Raw genomic sequence first — 22,430 nt, 5'->3', positions numbered from 1 at the left:
TCCTCCAATTTTCTGTATTCAGTTCTTTATTTTTTTTTTTTTTATTTATTTATTTGACAGAGATAGAAACAGCCAGCGAGAGAGGGAACACAAGCAGGGGGAGTGGGAGAGGAAGAAGCAGGCTCATAGCGGAGGAGCCTGATGTGGGGCTCGATCCCATAACGCCGGGATCACGCCCTGAGCCGAAGGCAGACGCTTAACCGCTGTGCCACCCAGGCGCCCCTGTATTCAGTTCTTTAACCTTACTGTCCATCGTTCTCTCATTCCCACTCCAGCTGTGCTTTGATCATACCAAGTTCTCTAAATCATCAACCTTTATTCTTGTTCATTCTTCCTGATCGCTCTTTATTCTTTATTCCTTTCGTCCTTATTCAGCTGATATTTCATGTTACAGCATTATATCTATGTACTTATATATCGCTCCTTTTTTCTTCCATATTACTTTTCCTCAAAAAATTCTAACTCTAGTTGTCCCACTATTTCTTTTTTTTTTAAGATTTTATTTATTTATTTGACAGAGAGAGAGACAGCCAGCGAGAGAGGGAACACAAGCAGGGGGAGTGGGAGAGGAAGAAGCGGGCTCCCAGCAGATGAGCCTGATGTGGGGCTCGATCCCAGGACTCTGGGATCACGCCCTGAGCCAAAGGCAGACGCTTAACGACTGAGCCACCCAGGTGCCCCCGTCCCACTATTTCTTACTTCACATTGACAGCTGAATAAGTCTGGAGAAAATCATGCTGTTCTGCTGACTGATTGCAAGTTAAACTCAGGACCACAAATCCTTACGGGGTAGTCGATATTGTTTGGCTATCTATATACTTGACTATGTGCTGGTTTCCCAGTCTCCAAAATGAGATTATGTCATAATTTTCATATCTCCTCAAACTGCCAATCTGCATTCCAAGCTGCAAACCACTTTCTGTGCACCCATTTTCTCACACCTTCCATTATAAGAGATGAACTTGCTTCTGCCAAAGCCAAAACTGGGGTGCACGGCTCTCCGGCCCTGCCTTTCCTACTATAGAACTCTCTTCCTGAACTATTTCTTCTTTTCATCAATTTATGCCTCCAAACTTAATTATTCCCACTAATGTAAACATGCTCTCTTGGTTTCTTCCTCTGGCTCCTGCTATATTTCTCAGCTCCCTTTTGGAGAAAAACTTTTCAGAAGTGTTGATTAAAGTTGCTATCTCCATTTCTTTCCCATTCCTTTCTTTCCTCAGCCCATTCCAATTGGCCTTTGCCCCCTACATCTCTGAAACTGTGCACGTTAGATCAACAACTACCAATGTCCTACCACATTCAGTGATCACTTGACTGTCCTTATCTTACTGGACTTCTCATGAGGATTTGGCACAAGAGAAAATTTCTCTTTATAGAAACACTTTCCTCTCTTGATTTTTCCTCTTTCCTCACTGGCCGCTTCTTTCCTGATCATCCTCTTCTGCTCAGTCTCCAGCTGGTTGCTGGAATCTGTCATTCCCATATTAGGCCCTCAGCTTGGAATTCCCTTTCCCTCAGTCTTTCTAGGATAATCTCTTACATGTTATTCAAGTCTCACGTTAAATAGCTCCCCCTTAGAAGGGCATTTTCTGACAAGCCAATCTTTGTTACTCAGAAACACTATTTCACATCACTTTATCTTCACTGTAGCTCTTAATAGATTTATGTTTATGTGTTTATTGTCTGTTTACCCCATTAGAATATGAATTCCTGTTCTTATTTGAATCTGAGTTGTCTTGCTCAAGGTTGTAGGCAATTAAAATATTTCTTGTGTGAATGAGAAAATTAACTTTGATTTGCACAGTGACAACAATTATTTTTTCACTGACAACTGTACCTTCATTCCATTTCCATGTTTGTCAAAACATTTGATGCCATACAGGTGAAAATTGCTCCACCTAGCCACAAAATAAGATTGATTTTCTTTTTCTTTTTTCTTTTTTAAAGATTTTATTTATTTATTTGACAGAGAGAGAGACAGCCAGCGAGAGAGGGAACACAAGCAGGGGGAGTGGGAGAGGGAGAAGCAGGCTCATAGCGGAGGAGCCTGATGTGGGGCTCGATCCCATAACGCCGGGATCACGCCCTGAGCCGAAGGCAGACGCTTAAGGACTAAGCCACCCAGGTGCCCCTGATTTTCTTTTTAATTTAAACACAAAGAAGCTCTAGAATTCGATAAAGTTTTAGAAACCACTGCATTTACTTTAATCTCTGTTTTCAAATACTAACCTAGGAACTGTAATAATACTAATCCTTTATTGGTCAAGACCCATGCTCTTTTTTCTTTTCTTTTCAAATTTTTATTTAAATTCTAGTTAGTTAACATATATAGTGATATGGTTTCAGGAGTAGAATTTAATGATTGATCACTTACCTATAATCAAATCATAGATAAATATACCACAAGAATGATTTTGTTTACCTCAAATTAAAACTTAAATGTTGGGGCGCCTGAGTGGTACAGCGGTTAAGTGTCTGCCTTCAGCTCAGGGCGTGATCCCGGCGGTCTGGGATCGAGCCCCACATTAGGCTCTTCCACTGTGAGCCTGCTTCTTCCTCTCCCACTTCCCCTGCTCGTGTTCCCTCTCTCGCTGGCTGTCTCTATCTCTGTTGAATAAATAAATAGAATCTTTAAAAAAAAAAAAACTTAAATGTTAAGCTTTAGGGGCGCCTGGGTGGCACAGCAGTTAAGCGTCTGCCTTTGGCTCAGGGCGTGATCCCGGCGTTATGGGATCAAGCCCCACATCGGGCTCCTCCACTGGGAGCCTGCTTCTTCCTCTCCCACTCCCCTGCTGTGTTCCCTCTCTCGCTGGCTGTCTCTATCTCCATAAAATAAATAAGTAAAATCTTTAAAAAAAAAAATGTTAAGCTTTAAACTTAAATATATTAAGATTTATATAAATGTAATTCTAAATTATTTTCTATTGCATTCTTTCTTGCAAAGAGATTATTATGTATTTGTTTTTTTCCATATGTTATGATAATACTTTATTTATAACTTTGATTAATCATTTTCTTTAATTCTAGACACTGAGGTGAAAAATAAATTCTGGAAACAGGATCTTGAAAACATGGGTAAAATTTTAATTTAGTTATCAATGAAAGAGAAAAATCACTAAAAATATCTGTCAATCATTAGTTATACAATTCATGAAATTTAGAGCATTTTTTTTTTTTTTTTTTTTTTTTTTTTTTTTTTTTTTAGAGAGAGAGGAAGAGCAAGCCTGTGGAGGTGGGGGGTGTAGAAGGAAAGGAGAGAGAGAATCCCAGGTGGGATCCACGCCCAACTCGGGGCTTGATCTCACCACCCTGATATCAGGACCTGAGCCAAAATCAAGAGTTGGACGCTTAACCAACTGAGCCACCCATGTGCCCCTAGAGCAATTTTTTATGGTAACCTAAAGACTCATGTGCCCTTGTAAAAATCAGAGCCTATTAATAATTTGTTTAATAAATATAACAACACTGGGTGCTGCCAAATATCTCTCTTAATATGTGAAACAAATGTATATTTCTCAATATCTTCATATTTTCATGCCAAAACATTGTTGACTGAGAATATTTATTGATACTATAACAGGACAAATGAAATTTTACCCTAAAGAACAAAGGCTGGGCTTTCCTGGCCCATATGAATGATGACTCACTCTGGTTTCATAAAAAGACAAATCCCAGGGAAAAGGAAAACACACTTTTATTTTTTATTTTTTTTTTAAGATTTTATTTATTTATTTGACAGAGATAGAGACAGCCAGCGAGAGAGGGAACACAAGCAGGGGGAGAGGGAGAGGAAGAAGCAGGCTCCCAGCCGAGGAGCCTGATGTGGGCCTCGATCCCTTAACGCCGGGATCACGCCCTGAGCTGAAGGCAGACGCTTAACCACTGTGCCACCCAGGCACCCCGGAAAACACACTTTTAAAGACCTTCTTCTCCTAACACTTCAGTTGTGCAAAATATTATTAACCCAAGTTACTTGTCTGGGGGTGTTAATCTACACATAGGACATCACTCCACCGAGGAACTGATACGAATATAATCATTTCGAGCAAGATATTTTAAGAACCCACAATTGCAAACTTGCTATCTACAATTTGTCATTTTTGTGAAAGAAATAAATCATTTTGGGGGACAAACAATTGAAACAAAGATGGAAAACTAGACTATTTACAGAGTCCTATGCAAGAATCTTCGACTTTAAAGAATATTATTAGAGTTTTTAACTTACTAGACGTACTATTAAAGCATGTTTTCTAACTCCAAACTAACCTTCAAGTGGTGATGAAATCTGATAGAAAATAGAAGTAAACAGGTGTGACTTTTATTTAAAAAATTATTCCCAGTACTAAACAATTTTATTATGTATTACTAAAGACTCTGAGAAATAAGTTAAATGAAAATGGCCTTTTAAGCATTGGTTTTCTTTCTCTAATACTTTTGAACCCCCCCCCCAAATGTCTAAGTTTTCCTATTCCTAGAGTGTTCTTTGAAAATTGTGCTGTTATTTCACATTATTGGCCAATGTTTATTTTTTGAGTTTTATGCAGCTAATGGGAAACAAATGAAACTCTACATTTATTTGAATTATTCTTGGATGTTAAGCTACCATCCTTCTATACCCAGACTAAATATTGTTCCAATGTATTGAATGTAGACCTTACGCTCTCCCTTTATGGTCATATCTGTCATTTGATTTTTTTTCCAAGTCATTAGTCCTCCATTTCATTCTCTTTATCATGGCCTTAAATATCCAGTGAGACCCTATGATTTCTCATCTGAACGCTAATAACTCACTCCTTTGAAGCCACTTCTACCACAGCGGCACAGCCAGGAGGTCATAATAAGGATGATGGAGGTAATAGTGGTCACCGTCATTACCACCATTCCCACTGCTCACAATCCCAATTTCTTCAGGCTTCAGCATACTCTCCATTCCTTATAATGGTCAATAAACTAAAATATGCAAGAAACAAAGTCTGCTTTTGCTCAGCGATCTCAAAGCACTTCGGAAATTTGACTTTTATATTGCATATGCTAATCACATGAGCTAAATAGAAAAAGATGCAGAGGAAGTTAAGGTTACACACGTTATATACTCTTCTTTAATTGGAATAATTGATGGAGCATGAACCAAGACCCGAAAGAGTATCAGAGGATATAGAAAGGAAAGCTGTAGAAACGTCTGCATGTACAAAATCTGGTTTGGTCCCCCTGAAGAGATGTGTCTGCAGGAAGAATATCAAAGAGGAAGAATATCAGAATGAAGATTTCCCATCGCCCTTGAAAATGATACCAGTAAGAAGGGGGGTTGGCAGCAACACCCTTGCACTTGGGAGATTTACAGAAGGCCTCTGAAGAGCTTTGGGGTGAAAGGCAATTCTGATGATAGTGTGGTGAAATTCGAAAGGCCAAAAAGGATACCAGACTGAGAAAGAAAAACACCGCCTCTACGACTGTGGACTAATCACAGTCCCCACAATCCCTTTACTAGGAATGCTTGAATCTTTTTGAGTCTTTTGAATCTGTAGTGGAGGCTCCCCAAATACCAGTTAGTGACACCACCCGTGCCAGAATCCTATGGAAACCTTATCTCCTAATGATGCTTAGGCTTTGTTTTCAAGAGTTTCTTAAGCTGCGCATTAGGAATCCTAGGTGTTTGCTTGTTTGTTTTAAACATTTATTTATTTATTTATTTATTTATTTATTTATTTATTTGACAGAGAGAGAGCACAAGCAGGGGGAGGGGCAGACAGAGGGAGAGGGAGAAGCAGGCTTTCCGCTGAGTTGGGAGCCTGATGCAAGGCTCCATCCCAGGACCTGGAGATCATGACCTGAGCCGAAGGCAGACACTTAACCGACTGAGCCACCCAGGTGCCCCAAGGAATTCTAGGTTTTTAAAAGACTTCCCAGATGCGTTTGATGTGCAGCCAGGTTAGGGAGCCATTGTTATCTGTCATTAAAAAGCCACCCCACTGGTGGTGCCTGGGTGGCTCAGTCTGTTAAGTGTCTGACTTGATTTCGGCTTGGGTCATGATCTCAGGGTTGTGGGATAGAGCCCCATCTTGGGCTTCTCGCTCAGTGGGGAGTCTGCTTGGGATTCTTTCTCTCTCTCCCTTTGCCCCTGCCCCCACTCACGTGCTCTCTCGTGTTCTCTCTCTCTCTCTCTCAAAAAAAACCAAAAACCCAACACACTTATGATTAAGGAATTCATAATTTAAATGATTAAGTACCTGTACTTAGAAAAACTCTTTGACATGTGAAAGTGAGATGCTCACATGGGGAAGACTCCAGAAGACCACAAGTAGGGAGAGAGATACTCAAGAGGTAAGCAATGGCCACAGTACCAAAATCGATGACTTCAAAGCTTTGCTTTGTCTTAATAAATCCATCAATTTAATGTAATGATATTTTGCTGAGTGCTTAGAGAACTCTTCGTGTGCCAGGTATTGTTTTAAATACATTACAAATGTTCACGTATTTAACCTTCATAACAATCCTGAGATGTAGGTACTAGTATTTCCCCCACTTTATAGATGAGGAAATTACAGTTAAGGTGAAGATATGAAGTCATTTACCTGAGGTCACAAAGTGATTAAGTCACTGAGCTCCAGTTACTGCTCCTAACCACTGTTCACCTTTTAGATGGCAGGCAAGGCACTGAGAAATCAAACACAAATGGCCCTTAGAGAATTTACAGACTGGTGGAAAACACCTGGGAAGTCCTGCCATCTGTGCTCTAGGAAGAGAGAGCACCAAGTGGGTCTTGCCCAAGCAAATCCTGGTTGACTTTCCATCCTGCTGCTCATTGCTGCTCACCGTCTTTGCAAGAACCCATCATGTGGCTTGTCAAATGCTTCCCCTTCATCCCCTCTGTGCTTTTGTTGGAAAGATGGTAGGAACATTTGAATATATACTCAATTTAGAATGGAGTCAGTTTTATTTCATTTTGAAATGGGATGTAATGGGATATCATCAGTTGTGATGATTCTAGAGAGTCTTACTTTGGGGAAGATATGGCCATAAGAAAAGGATTAATGCTCAGAGGACTCAATGCAGTCATCAATTTTATTCTTATAGATCCATCCTTGGTTTGCGAATGGGATGAGAAATGCAGCTGCAGGTGAGACAGCACTCATTTCAGAGAACTATTTGGCAGACCTCAGCTTTAAAGTGTCCGCAGCTGTTTGAAGTTGTGCTTTGCATATTTACCTCTTTGTTTTACACGCTACCCCTGTTGCTCAGAGATTCAATGAGATAATTTATGAAAAGAATTTATAAGAAAATAAGTTGTTTTATAATTTTATAATATCAGCTTTCAATATTTGGGAAAGACTTTTTTGTTTTGTTTTGTTTCTCATCTTTTCTTAACTAGACTCTATTCACTTGAATAATTTAGTGGATTCTATTTAATTGGCGTCCTGATAAATGATACGACCTGTTAATTGGGAAGAATGACAGATTTTTAAAAATTAGTTTAAAGTGTTTCAATTGCTTTACACTATTGTTACAGTGTAACACCTTCCTAGTTTACGTAGAGAGGTAAAAGGAACTCACCTTGTCTCTAGTGTCTTAGAAGCTGTTTATAGTAGTTTCTGGAGCTGAACTAATGTTACTCATCCAGAATTTTGCCTTTTCAAACTCCAGAGTTGTGTCCTATTCTAGTGGCCATTAAAGTTGTAGTATCTATTATTATTTTAATATGTCTTAATTATTTAATTCCTTATCATTGGAACATATTTACTATATCTTCATAAGTGAAAAAGGAAACTCTTGCTTTTCTGTGTTCTGGAGCTATTGCTATCTCTGATAGTTATGTTAACAAAAAGGGTTATTAAAGTGTATAAAATATGCTAAAAGGACTTATGTGTCACTTGCTAACATTATGGAAAAGAAATTATTTTTATTCTCATTTTTCAGTTAAGAAGTATGAGACATAGGGGTGCCTGGGTGGCTCAGTTTGTTAAGCATCTCCCACTCTTGATTTTGGCCCAGGTAATGATCTCAGGGTCATGAGATCGAGCCCCACGGTCCAGCAGGGAGCCTGCTTAAGATTCTCTCTCCGTCTTCCTCTGCTCCTCCCCCCTCTAGTTCATGCTCTCTCTCTCTCTCTTTCTCTCTCACTCACTCTCTTTAAAAAAAAAAAAAAGAAAGAAATGAAACAGAGAGTACGAGACATAAGTGGATAACTTGCCCATGGTGACCTAGCCAGTGGTTTTCAAAGCCAGGATTCTTAACCATGCATTCCGATTCCTGACCCCATCTACTTGACCCCTGTGTTACCACCTCTTCCTCTTTAGAGGAAGAGCATGTGTGGGGAGGCCTCAGATGTACTCAGCGGGGCTCTCGACATGGGTACACTTGGCTTAGAGGTGAAACTGGTGTTTTTGGTAGGCAATCGATTGCCTCTGTGGAAAATAGTATAGCTCCTTCAGTATTTGCCAATAATTTATTTGATTATTCTCCTTTAGGTACAGACCATTAGTAGAATGGTCCATTTTGACATTTGGGCTTTGGTCACTGTGATTTATGAAAGTGGAGGTAATAGTCAAACTTTTCCCGTTTCTCTGTGGTTTATGGAATGGACTGTGTGTGACATTGAAAAGGACTTACCTGATATGATAGAAGGATCATGGTTCTTAGAGTCAGTAGGTTTGATTTTTAGTCCTGGTTCTTCCAACTACCTGCTTTAACAGGCTGGACAATTCTCTCTCTCTCTCTCTCTCTTTCCCTCTTCTCCCCTTCCCCTCCCCTTCTCCCCCTCCCCCTTGCTTGTAGGAAAAATAAAGATTTCTAGTTCATAGGAATCTGGCGGAAGACCAAATGAGATGGCATATAAAGCACCTAGCAAATGTGTCACTTGCAAAGTAGCTACTGAATAAATGTTACTTCTCTTTCCTTCCCCTGCCTGGCCTGCTGCTATATTTTAAACTCTGGTTACTGACAGTTTTATATAACTGCCGTGAAGTCTGAGGGGAACTGAAGCTGTCATTCTAATTCATGGGAGTTGGTTGTCTTCACAATGGTATCTCGGGCCCTAAATATGTGGCACAAATATATTTGTGAACCACACTAAAACAGAAGGAAATTCGTTTGGATATTATTTTACTAATCATTGGTACCTATCCTCCTTCTGATGGGCTACCTTACTTCTATCACTTAAGACTGTATTGAAAGCAAACTTTTTCCCGATTGCTGATGATAAAATGTGGCTCCAGAGCTGGCTGAACCAAATCTCTGTGTATCACTTCATGCTTTATTCATTTATGTTTCTAATCTCAAAGCCATTTTCAATATGTTTAACTATATGCTGTGTATGATATTAAAATGCCTTCATCACCTTATTTTAAAATATATGTAAACAGTGTCATTCATCTTATAGGAATGTAACAAATTGTTATTAATCTAATTATTCTCGCTTTAAAGATGTAGAATCTGATGCATGGAGTGATTAATTCTCTCGAAGTCATCTGGTATCGATCAGTAATATGTGTGAGAGGTTTTGAGTCTCCCAAATAAATATCACTATATTCCTTATCATAGAAAAAATATGAATGAAAATATATTTTGCACAGGTTTCATATGTGCTTACATTTGAAGAAATGAAGCAAAGTTTTGTATATTTAAAGTTAATCTAACACCATCCACTTAATTATATGACTAGAAGTAGAAGCATTTTAACACATGAATCACTTTAATTCTTTCTCTTATTGATATACTAATAATGATTAATAATAATAATATAATCTGTCATTTATTGCAGTATCTATATCAATCTGTCTGTCTGGTTCCTGGATCTGTGCTGGGTGGTTGGAGGTGGTCATGATTCATTATTTGCGTATAACACCCAGTGCTCCATGCAATATGTGCCCTCCTTAATACCCATCACCAGCCTATCCCATTCCCCCACTCTCCTCCCCTCTGAAGCCCTCAGTTTGTTTCCCAGAGTCCATAGTCTCCCATGGTTCATTCCCTCTTCTGTTTAACCCCTCTTCATTCTTCCCTTCCTTCTCCTACCGATCTTCCTGCTATTTCTTATGTTCCGTAAATGAGTGAAACCATATGATAATTGTCTTTCTCTGCTTGACTTATTTCACTTAGCATTATCTCCTCCAGTGCCGTCCATGTTGCTGCAAATGTTGGGTAATCATCCTTTCTGATGGTTGAGTAATATTCCATTGTATATATGGACCACATCTTCTTAATCTAGTCATCTGTTGAAGGGCATCTCGGCTCCTCCCACAATTTCGCTATTGTGGACAATGCTGCTATGAACATTGAGGTGCATATGGCCCTTCTCTTCACTATGTCTGTATCTTTGGGGTAAATACCCAGTAGTACGATTGCTGGATCCATGCTCATGAATCGGAAGAATAAACATAGTTAAAATGTCTATGCTACCCAAAGCAATCTACACTTTGAATGCCATCCCATCAAAATACCAATGACATTTTTCAAAGAACTGAAACAAACAGCCCTTAAATTTGTGTGGAACCAGAAAAGGCCCTGAATCGCCAAGGAATTGTTGAAAAGGAAAAACAATGCTGGGGGCATCACATTGCCAGATTTCAAGCTGTACTACAAAGCTGTGATCACAAAGACAGCATGGTACTGGCACAAAAGCAGACACATAGACCAATGGAACAGAATAGAGAACCCAGAAATGGACCCTCGGCTCTTTGGGCAACTAATCTTTGACAAAGCAGGAAAAAACATCCAGTGGAAAAAAGTCTCTTCAATGAATGGTACTGGGAAAATTGGACAGCTACATGCAAAAGAATGAAACTTGACCACTCTCTCACACCATACACAAAGATAAACTCCAAATGGATGAAAGACCTCGATGTGAGACAGGAATCCATCAAAATCCTAGAGGAGAGCATAGGCAGCAACCTCTACGACATCGGCCACAGCAACTTTTTTCATGACACATCTCCAAAGGCAAGAGAAACAAAAGAAAAAATGAACTTGGGGGGAAAAAGCTTCTTCACAGCCAAGGAAACAGTAAAAAAAACTAATAGGCAGCCCATGGAATGGGAGAAGATATTTGCAAATGATACTACAGATAAAAGACTGGTATCCAAGATCTACAAAGAACTTCTCAAACTCAATACACAAGAAACAAATAATCAAATCAAAAAATGGGCAGAAGATATGAACAGACACTTTTCCAATGAAGACATACAAATGGCTAACAGACACATGAAAAAATGTTCAAAATCATTAGCCATCAGGGAAATTCAAATCAAAACCACGCCAGTTAGAATGGCAAAAATTGACAAGGCAGGAAACAGCAAATGTTGGAGCGGATGTGGAGAAAGGGGATCCCTCTTACACTGTTGGTGGGAATGCAAGTTGGTACAGCCACTCTGGAAAACAGTGTGGAGGTCCCTCAAAAAGTTACAAATAGAGCTGCCCTATGACCCGGCAGGTGGTCCTTTTTTAATTTTATTTTTGCCACATAACATACCTTTCATCATCTACTTGGGGTAATTGCCTCTCACTTTTCTCTATGGGATCCACCCTGTTACCCCTCCCACTTCTGGGTGGAGTTGACCCTCCCAACTCCAAGGATTTGAGGAAATAGCCCAGGTGGAGCCGAAAACACTCTCCAGACCTTGCTAATGGGCTCAGTGGTAGATACCGTCAGGGTCCGAAATCTGATTTTACTTAACTTACAGGCTAATAAGTTAGTCTATTGCTGTTTCATAGATGATGGCAGAAGACACAGGATTTCTGGGTCAGAGATAAAAGAGTTTATCACCCATGGTGCAGCCAGTAAGCAACATGATTTGCATGAGTTACTGTTGTTTGATTCTCACGGAGCTGATGTGGTCTGAGACCATCTGGACGCCGCACAGCTGTGGAGCACTGGTCTGAGGGAAACCACCACTTCATAGCACGCAGCAGTCAAGGCTGTCTTGTTCTTGTAAGAGACGTTACCTGATTGCTCAATATTCTTGCTACAAACACAACCTTGAGAAAGAATCCAGGAAAAGAGTGGTCAGGGCCTTTATTCTTGGGCAGACTCAGCAAGACAGACGGCGCATGAGAGACATGGAGTGGTGCCTCCCAACAGATGAACTATCTCAAACAGTCCAGTTAGAGAGAATCATTTTTACTCTTTCCTTTGAAATTTGAGCCTGGAAAAATATCATGTTTCATTCTCGGCAGCTGTCTTGTAATTACAAAGGAAGCCTATCTGAGAATGGAGTCAACATGGCAAAAGTCAGAGATGAGAAAAGAAAATGAAAAAAGAAAAAAAAACAATTCTTACTGAGTTATGGATCAAGTACACCCTGAAGCCAGATGTTCTTCCTTCCAGAAGTTATGTGAGCTAATTAGGTTTTCATTCATTCACACCTAAAAGAGTTCTGATGGATCTGGCATTTGACATATATTGTCTCATCACAACAGCCCTCAAAAGGAGGTATTATTATCTGGTCTTATGAATGAGCAAAACACACATCATGAAGATTAACTCCCTCAGTATCACACAATTAACAAAGTAGAGCTACATTTGCTGGTGGCAAACTCCATGCTCTTCACCCTTAAACCATTAGTTCTCAAATTTTAGTGTACTTTAGAAACACTGAGACTCGCCCCAGACCTAATGAAACAAAAACTCTACAATGGAGCAGAGAGAATATGCATTTTTTAAAAGTTCTTGGGTTATTTGATGCAAGGCTCGTGGACCACTTGTTAAGAAATACTTCCCTTAGGCAAAGGTGTGACTACCAGGATGCTGCTGCCTGATGTCCTGGTAGTGTATCCTTATTAAGAAGCCTCACTTCTGGAAGATAACACTTGAAGCCTTGTCAGTGATATAAACCACAAATCAAAGGAAATCCTTTTCTGAGAAGAGCTCTATTGGGAGAAGTAGGAGAAGTCAGGGGGAAAAAGCTTCGGAGCCGGGAGAGAAGGGTTAGGGAATGGGAACTTAAAAGGCTAGGGGGGCAGACCAAGTCTTAAAGTTCTATTTCACCAATTATTACCCAACAAATTCCTTTTTGTTTGAGGTGTGTGTGTGTGTGTGTGTGTGTGTGTGTGTGTGTGTTCTTTAGGTTCAGATCCTACACAGAGTTTATATATGTACAGGGAGACTTGGGAGTCTTTTGAAAAAAGCATATAGACATCTGCTTGATTTGCTCGTTACAGTGGCTCATTGGACATGAAGGAGAATGTTTAATTTAATTATTGACTTTGAATAGACATTTTGCCACTGCTAATAATATTAGCTAGATTAATGAATTGTTAAGGGTTATGGAGACACAAAGACACAGTGAGAGCTATTGTTCATCAATATTTAGACAACCCTTCCCAGAACAGTCATGTAAACCACATGTGTCATTGTAAAATATTTTCCTGCTTGCCTAGCATGTCTTGGATTCTTTTTCTCTCCGTTTTTAAATGTAAATGGACACTGTCTTTTGTTCTCTACCTGATACTTTAGTGTCTCCACAACCCACCCTCCTCCAAGTGAACTCTGATACATAGTAAATCTTTCTTAAGTTTTTAAAGCTGTAGTACTCTTGAGGTCTTCACCAGTAGGCAGTCTGGGCATGTGGGCAATGAGCAGGGGTGCAGAGTTGAACCCCACTGCAGGGATACTATGTTAGCTAACAGCATTCCCCACCTCTCATTTTGTAAAAACTTCTTGTCCACTCAAAACTGAAGATTTGAATCATACTGGCTTAAAGAGATCTTTTTTTTTTTTTTTTGAGTCTTAAGCTCACTATTATTCCAAAGAATTTCAAGACCATGCATGTGGTCTTAGTCTTCATGGAGTATAATATTTCCAAATATTGACTAGTAAGATTGAGTTTAACATAGGTTTTGAAAATAATTAAGTTAATTATCAAAGGGAACATTTTACCAAAGGATGTCTATTTTAAATTATGGCTCCTTTTTACCCAACAGTTTGACAAGCAGGTATTTTGATATTTCAGTTTGCATTGGTTACTTCTGCTCACAGGCCTCCTCAACTTTGTCATCATGGCAGAGACACGTTCCTTTCCTTTATAGTTGAAATCAGAAGCTGGACTGTATCTGTTCCTTCCTAATACAATTCCTTTTGTGAATACACTCACTATAATACCCTGTCTCTAGATCTTTAACAAAATAGTAAATGATCACTTACCGCGTTATCTCTGTGCCTGCCTTCCTCCAGGGAAACCATGTAACAACGTGGAGCCCCTCGGCCTTCTTTTAAAGCCAGCAAACTAAGTTGGTACAGCCACTCTGGAAAACTGTGGAGGTCCCTTAAAAAGTTAAAAATTGAGCTACCCTATGACCCAGCCATTGCACTACTGGGTATCTACCCCAAAGATACAGACATAGTGAAGAGAAGGGCCATATGCACCCCAACGTTCATAGCAGCATTGTCCACAATAGCTAAATCGTGGAAGGAACCGAGATGCCCTTCAACAGATGACTGGATTAAGAAGTTGTGGTCCATATATACAATGGAATATTACTCAGCTATCAGAAGGAACGAGTTCTCAACATTTGCTGCAACATGGATGGCACTGGAGGAGATAATGCTAAGTGAAATAAGTCAAGCAGAGAGACAATTATCATATGATTTCTCTCATCTATAGAACATAAGAACTAGAATGATCAGTAGGGGAAGAAAGGGATAAAGAAAGGGGGGGTAATCAGAAGGGGGAATGAAGCATGAGAGACTATGGACTCTGAGAAACAAACTGAGGGCTTCAGAGGGGAGGGGGGTGGGGGAATGGGATAGACTGGTGATGGGTAGTAAGGAGGGCACATATTGCATGGTGCACTGGGTGTTATACGCAACTAATGAATCATCGAACTTTATATCAGAAACCAGGGATGTACTGTACGGTGACTAACATAATATAATAAAAAAACATTAAAAAAAAAATAAAGCCAGCAAACTGAAATGTGTTGAATGAAAAGCAAGCTTTCCATCTGCGTACGTGGAAGAAGTTCTCCTTACCTCAAAGATGTATGATGTAACGAGGTGGCAGCATAGACTTGCAATACTTTATTTTCTTAAGAACGTACCACTGTAATAATTATGTGGACATCTATCTCTCATTTCAGTCGAGCGCCTAACCTCTGTGCTGTGGCACATTGGAATAAAGAAGGCAATGAGCAAGATTTACAAAGCACCCCCACTACCCAGGTGTTTTTTAGAAGATTGATATAAATATGCTATCTCTAATATTTGTTTTAAATAAGTTGGAAATATACCGCAGTTGTTTTTTGGTTTTAAATGTATCTTCCATAATATTTTCCAGAGAACACCTTGCGTTTCTTCTCAGGCCAAAATCATGCATACAGAATTTTGTGTATGGTCAGGGTTAAATTAGAGGAGGCATCAAAGATTTTCAACATAATCCTTTTGGGGGGGACATTGTGTGAGAAGATGGCCTGAGGAACTCTCCTCTGGGAACACAGAGGTCACTAGTAAGAGAGATAATAGTTCATAGACACGAAAATGATGCATTTTAACTTCCTCCGTAAATCTTGTTTCGTTGTAGTCCCTCATTCCAAGGTGAGGCTCATCACCTTAGGAAGGAAAAGGGCTTAGCTTCAACTTCCAGGCGGTGTACAAAGGCTTGGACATCAGGTGAGGCAATGGGGGGAGGGGATTGCACCGAGATTTGCAAAATCCTTTGGTTTTGCTTCAGCACATCGAGGGCCAAGACTGCAGGATTCCTCTCCTATGTTTTTCCTCTAGTGGGAAGGGGATGTGGGATGAGGGGAGTGGTTTGAAGAAATGAAGTTGACAAAGGTAAGGAGAGATGGAAAAGACCTGAGACAGAGCCACATGAAAGTTCAGAGAGACGCGATCCTGAGGGTCACCAGTCCGGAGCCACCCTACCTCCCCCGAGTCACTGAGCCAAGAGGCTCACCGCGGGGCTGCCTATGGCAGGGTGAGTTCACTCCTTGGCAGAGGCTGGGGTAGCCCCCCAGACCGCTGGGCTTCAGGAGCGCCATAGAAGACTCTGAAAGGGCCACACAGCCCACAGAAGCTGACTGTGGCCCCCACCAAGATGACAGGTTGGATCATAGACTCCAAAAGCTGCAGATTTCAACAAACTGTAGAAAGGAATCATCTCAAGGGGGGAAAGCACCCATTCCCAGAGAGCAAAGGGCAGAGAGGGCCCCTTTCTGAAGGACCCCCGCCCCCTCACCATCTCCTCCACTAGGATGCATGAAACCTCTTTCCAGTCTTCACTCTAAAGCCATTTTAAGGCTGACTAGAGAGGATGAGGAGGCCAGCTGGGAGACTGTCTAAACTTATTCAAGGGCAATTTTGAATTTTTTTTTAAACGGCTATTTAAATCATCAACGCAATTAGATGTTTGAATATTTATTTAACTTTTTTCTCCCCGCTAGCCAGTTGGAAGGGGCTTAGAATAATGTTCAGGTTAGTTAAAACCAAAATAGCAAAATGTTTTCTCTGCACATCTAAGTCTTGAGCTCAATTTACCATCTTGCTATAGCTTTTAAAAATGATTTAAAAAGACAAAAGTCCAGCTATCCTTAGTCATATTGAGATAATGTATAGAACTATAAAGCCGAGAGTTACCAGGCATTTAAAGTTTTTTGAACCCCCCTGCCCACACTCTGGTTCTGGAATCACTGCTATTGCCTGCTTGGAAAATGTAGCTTTCCACCTATTTTGCTGTGAAAAGAAAACTGCTTTAAAAAATAAAGTCTGTTAAAAAAAATTCCTCTAGTACCTTTTTAAATTCTTCTAGGGATGGAAATGGCCATCACGGAACAAAGCATAAAATATGACTCTCTCCTCTTCCGTTGAAATCTGATTTTTCTATTTCTTTTACCCATTTCCTCTGGAACACCTTTAGGCAATCTCTCTCCTTCTCCCTCTCCTGTTTTTTCTCTCCCTGGGTTGTAAGTCAGCGATTACTTAGCTCCCACAACAAAGTCTGAGGTCAGAAATGAGGGCAGGGAGTAATTTAATATGTGAGAGATTGAGACATCATCTAGTTAGTTTCGTGACAACAGCAAACCATAGAGAGTACAGGCCGCTACACTGCTTCCTAGTCATACTGACTCAAAGTCGTTCTCCTCTTTCTCTGAACTAACAGACTTTTCTTTTTTAAAGAATAATTCAAAGTATAACCCCAATCTTGGTAAAATTTCCCACGGTAATCTGGAACCGTTCTTCTTAAAATCTACATGAAACACAAAGCAACCAAGCCCATGTATATGTGTTTTTAAGTAATCCCTTGAAACAGTAAAATTCAAATGGCAAAGTCAGACAACTTGCAACAACATAATACATTTGTTTATTTAGTTCATATTACAACGGTAACAGGTTAAGAGCACTAGATTTGTATCCTCTTATGAGGATAAGGTTTAAGATTTGTAAATTTCATTGTTCTTAACCATTAAAAATCTATTTACCAAAGGAGTAATAATATATATTATTATTAAGGGACAGATCTAAACTTTATGATGTATAACCAAAAGCATATATTTGTTCCTTAGTTTAAACAAAACGTTAAAGACATTTTAACTCTTGGTTACTGCTTTCGGGAAAGCACAATGTTCTTGAAGCAAATATTACACAAAACATCTTTTTCCGTGATTTCAACCATTGTGTATCATGTCAATGAGAGAACCTGACAGCCCCAGACTTGTATCTCCCAATGGTTGTAATACACTCTGGCTTAAGCAATCAACTAACAAACATGTGTTTAGTGCCTACTATGTACATGCCAGCATATTAAAGCAATACAGGAAATACAAGGAAGGAAAATTATTGGTCCTTGCCCTGCTCAGGCTTCCAATATAATTGGTAGGATTAAACACAGACACAAATTACTCTACTTTCAATGTGTTCAAAAGAAGTGACAATGTTAACTAGATTGTCTATTAGAATTGCCTATGCTGGAACCTAGAAGAAGCAGGGACATAAACAGGGACATTCTCAGCACTGATAAAAATCTGTCTGCATGGGCTTTCTCAGCTCCAGACTTGAGCGCAGTTACACCCGTATCTGAAAGTGCTCCTACCAACCTCACATTGTTTCATGGACTCGTAACAATAGAGCAAGATAAATAGATGTCGTATGTAAAAATATAAATAAAATCATACATAGGGTGATGTTGAAAGGAATTCAGGACATTCCACTCTGCATGGGAGGTGGCTCACCCATGTTATCATTTATCTACTTATTTATTATTAAGACAAACAAGAGACTATATGAGAAAAAGTATAAAAGAATCCCCCAACTTCACTGAACACAAGCAAGAAGAGAGGGATAAGAAGAGAGAGCCCAAAAAAGAGGAGAGGTTTTTGAGGGGTCCTTGGGGAGAAAGCTCCCCCCCCCCCACTGCTACCTCGATCCCCACCCCCAGTGTCCTGAAGGAAAGGCCCTGGGCTAAGCAAGTAGTGAAAAGCAAAGCAGAGACACCTTTTCAAACATCACAAACAAACAAATAAATAAATAAATATGTCAAACAAGAAAATAACTTATTAGGCACCGCTTGAAAGGCAGCAACCTTCAGGGGCCAGGCAGGCGGCACTCTTTAGCCTGTGGGCGGTGGCAACGCGCTCGGGATTGGCCAAGGCTCAGAAGGCGCCACCGAGGTCCTGGCCCCGGCGCCCGGTCTTCGAGATAAACCAGGACAGGAAACCGAGGAGGTTGTTGCTCTTACATCTGCACCGCCAGAAGCTTAGGTGAGGGAGCAATCCTAGTGTAGCTGCAGACTCCCGGGCGGCCCCGGAGAAAGTGCGCCCTGCCCTGCTGGGCCAACTCAGACCAGCGTTGTCCCAGGAGTGCCCAGCGCTTGGTCTTTGAAATCAAAAGCGCTGGCTGTGAGCCGGCAAAGAGGGTGGTTTCTATTACAATCCCCTCCCCGCCAAACCCCGGAACCTTCTGAAAACTCCTGGATCGCCCGTTGTCAGTTCCTTTTTGCTCCAAAGGAGGGTTTGGATGGGGACTGCAGAATGCCTGGGGTTCGAAGCGCGGGACCGATTTTACTAAGCACCTGGCTCCGCCCTGGGTGGAGTGGGAGTGGCGAAGGGGTTCCGGGAAGGGCACGACTTCACCCGAGAGTAGGAGAAAAGACCAAGTGCCTAGTTCATTTCCTATTCCTACTCCCCTTCAAACAGAGCCGAGCAAAGGGAGAGCGGTGATTCTCCAGACTCCGCTAGGGGCACCAGGCAGAATCTGGCGAGCGGAGGGGCGCGGCAGGGCGGGGCTGCGGGCGAGCTGGGGACTCACCCCGTGGGAAACCCGTGGCGGTACCTGCGGCTCAGCTTAAACAAAAACAACGGCTGGCCCGGCTGAGGGTCAGGCTGAGTTGACGACGTTTATGAGTTCATGATCTGCACCTGCAGGACGGGGCGGAAGGAAAGATCGAAGTTACAGAGTGGGGAGCATAGCGGGGCGCAGAAGGGCAAGCGCAGTGTCGGAGGGAGCGAAAGTGGCAGAGGAGAAAGGGGCCCGCGAGCCTTCCCAATGTATAAGCAAAGTGCCCAATTCCACCTTTCTGGAGCGACTTTCCCGGGTCTCTCCACCCCACGCGCACACAGTGTCTTAGCCCCAGTTTGCCCCACCGCACCCAGACGCCTGGGATAGTTTCACCTCTGGCACCCGGCCTCCCTTCCTCCTCATCTTCCTCCTCCTGCCTTGCGCAGGGCCCTTGCGTGGCCAAGGCTCAGAGAGTCGTGATCCGAGACGTACAGGTGCCATTCCGGAAGACACCGCCTCCGGACTCCAGGTTCTCCGGCTGGAAGTCCTCCACGCTGTAAGCGCGGCTCTTGAGGGCCGTGGCGTAGTAGTCGACAGGCTCCTCGGCGGCGTTGTCCATCCAGCTGAGGCACAGGATGCGCTGGAAAGAGCGCTTGAAGTTGTCCGAAAGGAAGCCATAGAGGATGGGATTGGCGCAGCTGTTGGCGTAGCCGAGGATGACCGACAGCTGGCTCACCGTGGCGTCGTCCTGCTCCGCAAACACGTTGACCAGCTGCACTACATAGAAAGGCATCCAGCAGATGACAAACACCATCACCACCATCATCACCATCAGGGTGATCTTGCGCTCCGAGCGCTTGCGCTGCTGCCAGCCGGCCTTGAGGGCCACCATGCGCATTTTGGCGATGATGAGCACGTAGCACAGGCAGATAGCCCCGACGGGCAGCAGGAAGCCCATGAGAAATGTGTACAACACGAAGCCCACTAGCCAGCGCTGGGCGGGCTCGGGCATGAGCATGTTGCAGGCCACCGTGCCATCACTGTTGGCCGCTGTGCGCGAGAAGACCACAATGGGCAGAATGACAAGCAGCGATAGCACCCACACGCCCAAATTCACCACCTTGGCCACGGTGGGCCGGCGGTAGCGTGCTGCCTTAATGGGGTGCACCACTGCCACGTACCGGTCCACGCTAAGCACAGTCAGACAGTAGATGCTGGTGAACATGTTGACTGCGTCCACGCTGAGCACGAGACGGCAGAGCAGCGCGCCGAAGGGCCAGTGGCGAAGCAACGTGGAGGTGACCAGGAATGGCACACTGAGCATGAGCAGCTCATCGGCGATGGCCAGGTTCAGGATGTAGATGTTGGTGGCCGTCTTCATTTTGGCGTAGCGCAGGATCACGTAGATGACCATGGAGTTACCGCACAGCCCCACCAGGCACACCACGGAGTAGATGAAGGAGATGAGGATGGCGCTGCCCTGGCCCTCGCTCAAGGTCCCGTTCTGGGACGCATTTCGCCCCGGCTCCTCCATGCCGTCCGCAGCGCCGGCCCCGGGGCCCCTGCTGCCGCCGCCTTCGCCGCAGCTGCCCGGGCTGGGGCTAGGAGAGGAAGGAGAGGAGGCAGTGCCATTGGGGAACATTTCAGCTGCTGGGGACCGATGGGACTACTGGGGCTGGGCGCTCCTCGCGCCCCCGCCGCTTGCGCGCTCACTCGGCACCCCGCCCGCTTGCCCGCAGCTCACGGCTGCCGGACACCTGGGGTAGCACGGAGCGACTACGGGGAGCTTGGCTCTGACCGCCGCTGGCAGGGCGCATTGCCCAGCGGCGGCTTGCGCGCAGCCTCTTGCAGCTCCGGGGCGCCTGGGCACAGGCGAGCCTGGAGAGGGGAGGACAGGAGGCTGGAGCCCCGCGCCGCACAGCCATTAAGTGGCGCGGCTCTGGGCTGGTGAATGATTAATAGACACCACCAGCGCGTCAGCAGCTACGAAGAGGGAGGGGTGGGGGAGGAAAAGAGGGAGGAAGGCGATATAGGTGGCTTACCACCCCTCGCCCAATTTTTTTCTTTCCCAGTCCTGTGCTCGGATCAACTCCAGCAGCTGCTCCGGGGGGGGGTCCCCTGCAATACCTTTTACCCATCCCTCAGGGGGAACTGGGGAGTTTCTCCGCCTTCCTGGAGGATGGGTGGGAACCAAAGGTGTAGAATCTGTCCCACCCCACCCGGCTCCTATCCAGTGAAGCAGACCCCGGGCACAGATGTCTGGAGTTCATCTCAGTTTCCCTCAGTTGCTGCCCCGTCCTGAGAGACCCCAACTCCACTCTCATCCAATCGTCCAGGGCCCTAAACCCCCACCTCTCCCTCCCGCTAGCCTGCTCCTGGAGACCCGCCGCGGAACCTCCCGGACCCCTTACCCAGGGCGCGCTACCTCCAGACTGACGACGCGTAGATGGCCCGTGCAAAGTGCCTGTGCGGTCTGGTGGCACGGTGACGTTCTCCGCGCAGTCCAACTCCTTTCTTTGGGCCGGACCCCCGCACAAGCGCCCACGCAGATACTCTTAGAGTCGCTGAAACTGACCCTGAGCCGTGTTAAGAGGAGGAAGGACAAAAACCGTGCGTTAGGAGATTCTGCGTTACAACACCGCAGGCAGCTCTTCGCGGGCGGGAGTGATTTAGGGGCCTGAGTAAACCATTGCGAATCTCTTAATAAAGCTGGTAGTGCCCAGAGCCCCCTGCGTCTCCCAGAGGAGTATAGACTGCAGAGCGGAGGACGCGCGGCTGGGAGCACGGAAGGAGCCCGAGGCTCCCCCCGGAACGTGCCAGGCGCCGTATTGGAAATCCATCTAGGTGTTCACTGGGGAAAGATATGGCCGCGCCGCTTGGAAAGGCTCCGCCTGCGTCCCTGCTGTACTTTGTACCCGGGAGAGTTGGCTGGCCCGGGGGGGGGGGGGGGGGCGGGGGGAGGGAGGAGAGTGTAAAGGCCTGGGAGAGCAAGGATGCCAGCCCCTCTAAACCCACGCGGGGCCCACCGTGCAGGTGGCCAGACCTGTCACCAACTCCACAAACTGGCAGGAAGACCTTCGGGTCTTTCCGTGAGTTACTAGGATTTCAGCCTTTTCTGAGGCCCCTGAACGTGTGACCAGTTCTAGTTCACGTTCTTAAACTTTTAAGAGACAGAAAAGGATATAGGCAGGCCTAAACTCGCCTGTTTCATTTACGAATTGAATGG

The 22,430-nt window shown here is 43.7% G+C and overlaps 1 protein-coding gene across 3 annotated transcripts; it reads right to left on the bottom strand.

The window, feature by feature from the left end:
• Positions 1-17,272: 17,272 nt before the first annotated feature.
• SSTR1 (somatostatin receptor 1) lies at positions 17,273-22,085 on the bottom strand. Of its 3 annotated transcripts, none has more exons than XM_045799735.2 (2): positions 21,616-22,085; positions 17,273-20,805 (listed from the first exon to the last, which is right to left on the bottom strand). In XM_045799735.2, exon 2 carries the CDS (start codon positions 20,736-20,738, stop codon positions 19,671-19,673), a length of 1,068 nt encoding a protein of 355 aa, XP_045655691.1. In that variant the 5' UTR covers positions 20,739-20,805; positions 21,616-22,085; the 3' UTR covers positions 17,273-19,670. The 3 variants fall into 3 exon arrangements, with proteins under 3 accessions (XP_045655691.1, XP_087715109.1, XP_045655682.1); XM_087858983.1 differs by having other exon boundaries at positions 21,630-22,085; XM_045799726.2 differs by lacking the exon at positions 21,616-22,085 and having other exon boundaries at positions 17,273-19,344; positions 19,598-21,597.
• Between the last annotated feature and the right edge of the window lie 345 nt (positions 22,086-22,430).

The sequence above is a fragment of the Ursus americanus genome, chromosome 35, assembly GCF_024610735.1.
Source record: "Ursus americanus isolate L20-20 chromosome 35, mUrsAme1.1.p, whole genome shotgun sequence".
Taxonomy (NCBI): domain Eukaryota; kingdom Metazoa; phylum Chordata; class Mammalia; order Carnivora; family Ursidae; genus Ursus; species Ursus americanus.
The sequence above is the reverse complement of the archived record's forward strand: the minus strand, read 5'-3'. Positions and strand labels throughout refer to the sequence as shown.